The sequence below is a fragment of the Hyla sarda genome, chromosome 2 (assembly GCF_029499605.1).
Source record: "Hyla sarda isolate aHylSar1 chromosome 2, aHylSar1.hap1, whole genome shotgun sequence".
NCBI classification, from domain to species: domain Eukaryota; kingdom Metazoa; phylum Chordata; class Amphibia; order Anura; family Hylidae; genus Hyla; species Hyla sarda.
Window position 1 is genome coordinate 396,134,008 of NC_079190.1, and position 10,441 is coordinate 396,144,448.

Sequence of the window (10,441 nt, forward strand, 5' to 3'; positions counted from 1 at the left end):
GTGGTGTCACCGGCTCTGCAATGAAGGCTGGGTATGGTGTATATATTACTGGATCCACCACAATTTGTACACAAATTTGCAAAAACAGGATGTTTTAGCAACATGTAGGAAACATGTATATGAATCTCACAGTGAGAGCGAAAAAATTATTATATATATATAACATGCAAAATAAAGTGCAGTGTGCATGTAAACAAGCATAACATTGTGGGGATACAAATCAGTATAGCGATATACCAGAGTACAGCAGCAATCAGCAGAGACCGGGACAGCACCACTCCAACGTACGTTTCGGTACGCAACCTTCGTCTGGGAGTGTACCGAAACGTACGTTGGAGTGGTGCTGTCCCGGTCTCTGCTGATTGCTGCTGTACTCTGGTATATCGCTATACTGATTTGTATCCCCACAATGTTATGCTTGTTTACATGCACACTGCACTTTATTTTGCATGTTATATATATATAATAATTTTTTCGCTCTCACTGTGAGATTCATATACATGTTTCCTACATGTTGCTAAAACATCCTGTTTTTGCAAATTTGTGTACAAATTGTGGTGGATCCAGTAATATATACACCATACCCAGCCTTCATTGCAGAGCCGGTGACACCACCTTTTAGCCTCATTCCTCCTTGAAAAATAATATTTTTTAACTAATATATATACAATTTTTATGTACTTATATTCCACGGAATTAATAAAATGATATACATTTTATAAGTGACTCCGTTTTTCTCTTTCTTGTTATTTGCTATTTCTGTTTGGAGTTCACATACCTATAGCCAACACCAGTACCTGGATTAATCGATAGTGCTTGGTCACTTACATACTGCTTAGTCATAATAATAATTTTTTACTTCCAGGTTTTAGTTGTCCGTTTGGGTATTTTTGGTCCCTTGTACCGCGCCTATCTTCAGCAGTCAGAGAGGTTGAGCCGTTGCTAGTGGATACGACCTGGTCACTACCGCCGCAGCAAGACCATCCCGCTTTGCGGCGGGCTCTGGTGAATACCAGTAGTGACTTAGAACCGGTCCACTAGCACGGTCCACGCCAATCCCTCTCTGGCACAGAGAATCCACCTCCTGCCAGCCGGCATCGTGACAACATCACTGTGCTTCATCCTGTAATTTGATGTCACTGTGTATAACAACCCTGTAGTGACATCACAGTTTATTATTCTTGAATGCTGACTTCACTGTGTATATTTTCCCGGTACAATGACATCACTGTATAGTTACCCTCTACTGTGACAACACTGCGTTTATTAACCCTGTAGTGGCAAAACTGTTTATTGTACCTGTACAGAGACATTGCTGTTTATATTAACTCTGAACTGTGATGTCACTGTGCATATTTACCCTGTATTGTCACTTGCAGTGCAAGGTAAATATGTACAGTGGCATTAGGGTATACAGGCTTAATATATACAGTGATGTCACAGTGCAGTGTAAGTATCAACAGTGATGTTGCAGTATAGAGATAACACACAGTGATGTTATAGTTCAGAGATAATATACACAGTGATGTCACAGTACAGGGATAATACACACAGTGATGTCACAGTACAGGGATGATACACACAGTGATGTCACAGTACAGGGATAATACACACAGTGATGTCACAGTACAGAGATAATACACACAGTGATGTCACAGTACAGGGATAATACACACACAGTGATGTCACAGTACAGGGATAATACACACAGTGATGTCACAGTACAGGGATAATACACACAGTGATGTTGCAGTATAGAGATAACACACAGTGATGTTATAGTTCAGAGATAATATACACAGTGATGTCACAGTAGAGGGATAATACACACAGTGATGTCACAGTACAGGGATAATATACACAGTGATGTCACAGTACAGGGATAATATACACAGTGATGTCACAGGACAGGGATAATACACAGTGATGTCACAGTACAGGGATAATGAACAGTGATGTCACAGTACAGGGATAATACACACAGTGATGTCACAGTACAGAGATAATACACACAGTGATGTCACAGTACAGGGATAATACACAGTGATGTCACAGTACAGGTATAATACACAGTGATGTTACAGTACAGTAATAATACACACAGTGATGTCACAGTACAGAGATAATACACAGTGACGTCACAGTACAGGGATAATACACAGTGATGTCACAGTACAGGGATAATACACACAGTGATGTAACAGTACAGAGATAATACACACAGTGATGTCACAGTACAGGGATAATACACAGTGATGTCACAGTACAGAGATAATACACACAGTGATGTCACAGTACACGGAGGGATAATATACACAGTGTTGTCATAGTACAGGGATAATACACAGTGACGTCACAGTACAGGGATAATACACAGTGATGTCACAGTACAGGGATAATACACAGTGATTTGACAGTACAGAGATAATACACACAGTGATGTCACAGTACAGGAATAATACACAGTGATGTCACAGTACAGGAATAATACACAGTGATGTCAAAGTACAGGAATAATACACAGTGATGTCACAGTACAGGAATAATACATAGTGATGTCACAGTACAGGGATAATATACAGAGTGATGTCACAGTACAGGGATAATACACAGTGATGTCACAGTACAGAGATAATACACAGTGATGTCACAGTACAGGGATAATATACAGTGACGTCACAGTACAGGGATAATACACACAGTGATGTCACAGTACAGGGATAATATACAGAGTGATGTCACAGTACAGGGATAATATACAGAGTGATGTCACAGTGCAGGGATAATACACAGTGATGTCACATTACAGGGATAATACACACAGTGATGTAACTGTACAGGGACAATACACAGAGTGATGGCACAGTACAGAGATAATACACAGTGATGTCACAGTACAGGGATAATACACAGTGATGGCACAGTACAGAGTTAATACACAGTGATGTCACATTACAGGGATAATACACACAGTGATGGCACAGTACAGGGATAATACACACAGTGATGGCACCCTAATGTGGGGAAACTATGCTACCTAATGTGGGGAAACTATGTTACCTAATGTGGGGAATCTGTGCTACCTATTGTGGGGAAACTATGCTACCTAATGTGGGGAAACTATGCTACCTAATGTGGGCAAACTATGCTACCTAATGTGGGGAAACTGCTACCTAATGTAGGGAATCTATGCTACCTAATGTGGGGAAACTATGCTACCTAATGTGAGGAAACTATGCTACCTAATGTTGGGAATCTATGCTACCTAATGTGGGGGGCTTGAATGAGCTGCGGCATATGGGAGGCCTTAATAAATAATTAGAAACTTATACAGCAAGGGACATATGGGGGTCCACCTGAGTAAGTGACACATGGAGGGGGGGTGCTGAACAATTGATGTTTTTTTTTTGGGGGGGGGGGGCACAGGCACATTCTTGCACAAGGGCCCTCTGCTGCCTGTGTCCGCCCCTGGGTAGAGAATAAGGGGTAAAGTGGAACATAGAACAAATGCAGTTATTTTTTTTGTTAATTTTTTTTAATGAAGTAAACGAGATAAAGGTAAGCAATAACTTTTCCTCAGTCTGAAGCGCGGTCCTCATCGGCAGGAAGCAGTGAGGAGGAGGAGGATGACGGAGGTTCTGATTCCATCTCTGCTTCTTTTTCGTCCCTCTCTATATATAGGGCCGTGGCCATGAAGAAGGCCCCTCCGATGACTGCCATTATGGTGCAGGTCATGAGGGCATACTCCAGGCTGCGGTATTTCAGAAGAGGGGATTTGACATATCCTCGTTCGTAGGTGTCAGATATCAAGCCGATGAGGTACGGGCTGCCGGCGTCACCTAGGAGGTGATAGATTGTCATCTGCACGGCCAGGGCTGAAGATCTCCTCCACGGAGTTACTACTTTTAGTATAATGTCAGATATGAGGGTGAAATTTACTGACAGAAGCGTCTCTCCGATGAAGATGAAGATGTTGGTGGCAACGAGGCTGATGTTGCCAAAAGTCAATGCCAACAGAAGAAAAGGGGCGGAGAGCATCATCGCGCATCCACACACAAGTGGGTCCGCCCGTGGGTTGAATTTGCGATATCTTTTACTTATCTCCGTCCCTGCTACAACTCCCAGAATGCCGGAAACGACTGTAACCACACCAAATATTAGGATGTCGTGATAGTCACACGGTTCAGCACGGCAAGGGTCCTTCTCTTGTAGGAGTGTTCGTGCGTGGGTCAGGTATGACGGACCCCATACACCTATGGCTCCCACTATGAAGGATACAGCCGTCGATCCCATGGTGGTTAACATGAAGCTTCGATTTTTAAACAGTTTTTTCAGATCTGTCACCCATTTGGCAAACTTCTGGGATTTGTTGTTCTTCTTCCCGTTTGTAGTCGTTCTTGGAAGCTCCTTTGTGACCAAAATCAACAAAGCTACAGCTATGAGGCCCAGGCCAGGGGTGACCCGAAACGCCCAGTGCCAATCGCCCCTTGCTGCATCAGTCACTTTGGGCCCGATGATGTATCCTAGTCCGCAGCCTACAGGTATGACGGAGTAAAACACGTTCAGCATGCGGGTCCGCTGGTCACTTGTAAAAAGGTCTGCAATGATGGAGGGGGCGATGGTGCAGAAAGTCGCCTCTCCGGCTCCAACCAGTCCACTCGTCAGCAGGAAGAGCAGGAAGTACCCGTCAGGGATGAATGACAGGGTAAGTGTCATGCTCAGCCAAACGATGACTCCTGCGCAAACAGTATATTTCTTATTACAGTGGTCGCCCAAATATCCGGCAATTGGTGCGACCAGCACGTAGCTTCCAATGAACAATGTATTCAATAAACCGGACAGACTAGCATTGGTGTCATATGCTTTCTGTATATAAGGCAGCACCCCCGCCACGCTGGAGCGATTTGCATAGATGAGCAAATTAACAAAGGCGAGGATCACTACGGTGATGATGGAACGTGCAGTGGACATCACGCTTAGAGATGGCAGGTTCTGCCTCTCAGGGATATCGCCCTTTTCTACATCCATATCACTATGGTCCTCCATTGCTTCTTCCTCCTCCTTCAGCAATGGGTCTTGTGGAGAGGCCATGGTCACAGGTCAGAGCCTGAAAACACTAGAGAGAGAGAGATAAGTGAACACATTAGACAACATGTCATCATTCTTGTCATTATACAATAGATCCTTCATACAGAGCAGAAATGTCCAGCACAGAACCACAAGATAACACTAAGACCATCGCAGCCTCAGAAGAAGACGCTTCTCTATAAGTGTTTTATATGGAGATGTCTTCCCTGAGGTTACCAATGTCTGATAACCCTGAACCTGTCCGGTCCTAGTAATATCTGATAACCCTGAACCTGTCCGGTCCTAGTAATATCTGATAACCCTGAACCTGTCCGGTCCTAGTAATATTTGATAACCCTGAACCTGTCCGGTCCTAGTAATAACTGATAACCCTAAACCTGTCCGGTCCTAGTAATATCTGATAACCCTTCACCTGTCCGGTCCTAGTAATATCTGATAACCCTGAACCTGTCCGGTCCTAGTAATATCTGATAACCCTGAACCTGTCCAGTCCTAGTAATATCTGATAACCCTTCACCTGTCCGGTCCTAGTAATATCTGATAACCCTGAACCTGTCCGGTCCTAGTAATATTTGATAACCCTGAACCTGTCCGGTCCTAGTAATAACTGATAACCCTAACTTGAAAGAAGAGATCGCAGACGGCACTCACGGAATCAGCAAGAAGTTTTATTCGGGATTGCTGGTCCACGCAACAACAACGACAGGTAAGTCAATAAGTGAACACATTAGACAACATGTCATCATTCTTGTCATTATACAATAGATCCTTCATACAGAGCAGAAATGTCCAGCACAGAACCACAAGATAACACTAAGACCATCGCAGCCTCAGAAGAAGACGCTTCTCTATAAGTGTTTTATATGGAGATGTCTTCCCTGAGGTTACCAATGTCTGATAACCCTTCACCTGTCCGGTCCTAGTAATATCTGATAACCCTGAACCTGTCCGGTCCTAGTAATATCTGATAACCCTGAACCTGTCCGGTCCTAGTAATAACTGATAACCCTAAACCTGTCCGGTCCTAGTAATATGTGATAACCCTGAACCTGTCCAGTCCTAGTAATATCTGATAACCCTGAACCTGTCCGGTCCTAGTAATATCTGATAACCCTGAACCTGTCCGGTCCTAGTAATATCTGATAACCCTGAACCTGTCCGGTCCTAGTAATATCTGATAACCCTGAACCTGTCCAGTCCTAGTAATATCTGATAACCCTGAACCTGTCCGGTCCTAGTAATATCTGACAACCCTGAATCTGTCCTAGTAATGGCGGATTATAAGGGCTTGGCTGTATGGTCACTGGGCCATGTGAACTTCATACTGTAGATACAATTGGGCTATCCTGCTATATACATTTACTAATAATGAACCTACCCCATCTCATTGGGATCTATCTGTCCCCTATATGACTTTCTGCCACTAGTTGATTTGAAAATTTTCCCTTTCGGAGTACCCAGAGTATTTCTATTGTTAGTACACACAGAATTCTATTATATACTATTATATTTCTGCCCTAATCTTTCTGTTATTCTTTTACTACACCACCAAATCTTTCTCATAGACTTCTATCTTTTAGAACTTCATGAATTAGGACTCTTTTTCTTGGGGGCTTTTTTGGGCATAATTGCATTTTAGCAGTTTTGCAAGAAAAAGCTCTGGTCATGATACTATCTGTGCGTTTTATTGTGTTTAATGCCTAAGCCAAGTATTGTCACAATGCTATGAGAAATATAACTTTTATTATTTCTTTTGAGGAAAAAAAGCAACAGCAATAAAAAAAAAACTGTCAAACAAAAAGCCCTGTGTATGTATGAATAGAAGAGGCTGAGACTTACCTTGTGGTTCTCTCTTCAGACAAGGAACGGTCAAAATCTTGAATTCTCTATCGCAAATAGAAACTCTCAACAAACACTTTGCACCACAGGTTGTGAATGCAAAACACACTGAAGAGACTGCAGCCGGCGCGCACCTCCTTGTACAGCTTACGGTGACATCATCACAAGCATGTGTGACATCACAGGGTTCTAAACCATCTTCAGGTATGTGTATATCTGTATAGTAAATGTGAGTAGCCATATTAGTCCAGTGATGCAGATTGTAATACCTTTTTTATTGGACTAACAGAATTTTGTAGAGACAAACTTTCGGGATTCCTCCCTGTTAATTTATAATGTCCTTTGATCATTAGTCCTTGACTATTGGACTTGATAAAGGGAGGAATCCTGAAAGCTTGTCTCTACAAAATTCTGTTAGTCCAATAAAAAAGGTATTACAAGAGACTGCAACATATTTTTTGATTTGTGTGTATATATATATATGTATGTATATATATATACATATATATATATATATATATATAGTTCCAAGGAAAATGCTGTGGCACTCAAGGTATGGTGAAAAAATGAAAACTATTTATTCATCCCAAATGTGCAAAGAGCAAAGTTTCAATGGTCTCACACCATCATTATCAAGCCACATGATAATGATGGTGTGAGACCATTGAAACGTTGCTCTTTGCACATTTGGGATGAATAAATAGTTTTCATTTTTTCACCAAACCTTGAGTGCCACAGCATTTTCCTTGGAACTACGTATGCAGGATCCTGGACCCGGATCCTAGCTGGAGGCACCTACGCACGCTTTAGGAGTGCTGCTTTCTTCTTTGACATATATATATATATATATATATATATATATATATTAATATACACCTAGAAATACATCAAGTACATAAAAACATCTTTTAGAAAAATATTTCTCTAGGCCTGCAGAGTATATCCCCGTACTTCACAGTGTCTTCTTAGTTTATATATTTTAATCTTTTGACCTTTTAACCCCAGTAGGACCAAGGGCATCCTGTGACTTAAAAGGATATTCCAGGCCAAAACTTTTTTTTATATATCAACTGGCTTCAGAAAGTTAAACAGAATTGTAAATTACTTCTATTAAAAAATCTTAATCTTTTCAGTACTTATGACCTTATGAAGTTAAGGTTGTTCTTTTCTGTCTAAATCCTCTCTGATGACACCTGTCTCGGGCAACGCCCAGTTTAGAAGCAAATCCCCATAGAAAACGTCTCCTAAACTGGGCGTTTCCCGAGACAGGTGTCATCAGAGAGCACGTAGACAGAAAATAACAACCTTAACTTCAGAAGCTCATAAGTACTGAAAGGGTTAAGATTTTTTAATAGAAGTAATTTACAAATCTGTTTAACTTTCTGGAGCCAGTTGATATATATAAAAAAGTTTTTGCCTGGAATACCCCTTTAAGATTGAACCGATTATTATTGATATATGTCATGAATGCATCAACGGTCAGATGGTCGGACGACCAAATGATGATCACATCGTCTACATACCTCCCATACCATGCGAGGCATGTGGAAAATGGATTGGTGTCAGAAAAAATAAACTGCTCCTCCCACCAAAAAACAAAACGCTTAGCCCGAGCTGGTGATGACTTTGCTCCCATTGAAGCACCCGTGCGCTGCAAAAAAAAATTTGTTACCAAACATAAAATAATTGTGTTTTAACACAAAATCTACCACCTCAATAATGTAATGTCTCAAATCCACAGAATATTTAGAAAATCTCATCAGTATATCCGAGATAGCTGATAATGCCAGGTTTTGCGGAATACTGGAATAGAGCGATTCAATGTCGCAAGTAAGCCACGACAGAGAATCGCTCCATGTGAATTTAGTTCTTCTGACCAGGAGTTTACTCAGTTTATTCAGATTGTTCAGATACCACGGACACTAGCGGGGACTCAGAACCGCAATATGTGAACACTCACAAGAATCGCAATCCAAGAAGACAGGCAAAAAACGAGGAAGGCGCGGTGGCAGAAAACATAGGAAGAAGAGCTTCGGAGCGTAACAAGGACAAACAGAAAAAAGTAATAAAAGAGGATTTTCAAGTCATCAACATTTCTGCACAAATCATTACAGATGAAGAAACCTCGGTCCTGTGGAAAGGACTGGATTTCTCTCCTACACATCATTTTGATGTTTATCGGACAATTTTGGATATAAATAAATTTGTGAGAACTTTAACAGTTAAGAAACATTTTTTTGTGGAAAATGCTGATGAATCATCGGACCCACCTCAACTTTCTATAAACCCTGATTTACCACTAATGCATACGTTAGCTGAACAAATTGCTTTTAGAGATCTCTGTCTCCTTGAAAACAGTGGGATATCAATTTGTGATGAAGTGAATACTGCACATACCTTCTCCACTAAAAACCTAAATTTTTACCCCATACAGACCAGACCAGCAATTTTTGATTGGTTCCAGGACCTTATCATGAAAGATTTGGTTAATCTACAATCAAAAGTAATGTCCTAATTTGAATAAAAAGAAGGCTGCTGCCATAAAGAAATTAAAGAAAAACAAAAATTTGACGATACGATCCGCCGATAAAGGCGGCTCGGTAGTATGTATAGACACGGGACTGTATATCAATTTAAATGAAAATCTACTATCTGATGATAAAACTTACCTTAAACTTTGTGGGGATCCCACTGAACCTTTTAAAAAAGAACAGTTGACTCTGTTGGAAGAGGGGAAAGCCAGATCTATTTTGACCCAAAAAGAAGTGGATTATATTTTCGTGCCTGCTCCAATTATCCCTATCTTCCACTCGCTACCCAAGCTGCATAAGGACCGATTCCTGCCGCCGATGCGTCCGATCGTGGCGGGGATCGGATCCCTTAATGAGCACCTATGCGAGTGGTTGGACTCAGTACTGCAACCTCTGGTTATGCAATGCCCAAGTTATATCAAGGACACTAAGCACTTGCTAAAAATCATGGATGAATTCACATGGAGCGATTCTCTGTCGTGGCTTACTTGCGACATTGAATCGCTCTATTCCAGTATTCCGCAAAACCTGGCATTATCAGCTGTCTCGGATATACTGATGAGATTTTCTAAATATTCTGTGGATTTGAGACATTACATTATTGAGGTGGTAGATTTTGTGTTAAAACACAATTATTTAACGTTTGGTAACAATTTTTATTTGCAGCGCACGGGTGCTTCAATGGGAGTAAAGTCATCACCAGCTCGGGCTAAGCTTTTTGTTTTTTGGTGGGAGGAGCAGTTAATTTTTTCTGACACCAATCCATTTTCCACATGCCTCGCATGGTATGGGAGGTATGTAGACGATGTGGTCATCATTTGGTCGTCTGACCTTCTGACCGTTGATCCATTCATGGTCATATATCAATAATAATCGGTTCAATCTTACATTTACCCACACATGGTGTAAAAAGTGAAACCCCCTTTTTGGATGTCATATTACGTGGCAACCCTGATACAAATAAAATTGAGGTTGATCCTTAC

At 41.3% G+C, this 10,441-nt stretch overlaps 1 protein-coding gene across 1 annotated transcript; it reads right to left on the reverse strand.

Annotated features, from left to right (window-relative positions):
- Positions 1 to 3,527: 3,527 nt before the first annotated feature.
- Positions 3,528 to 7,077, reverse strand: LOC130358000 (protein spinster homolog 1-like). Its single transcript, XM_056560788.1, has 2 exons — positions 6,928 to 7,077; positions 3,528 to 5,116 (listed from the first exon to the last, which is right to left on the reverse strand). The coding sequence occupies exon 2, from the start codon at positions 5,089 to 5,091 to the stop codon at positions 3,577 to 3,579; it is 1,515 nt and encodes a 504-aa protein (XP_056416763.1). The 5' UTR covers positions 5,092 to 5,116; positions 6,928 to 7,077; the 3' UTR covers positions 3,528 to 3,576.
- Between the last annotated feature and the right edge of the window lie 3,364 nt (positions 7,078 to 10,441).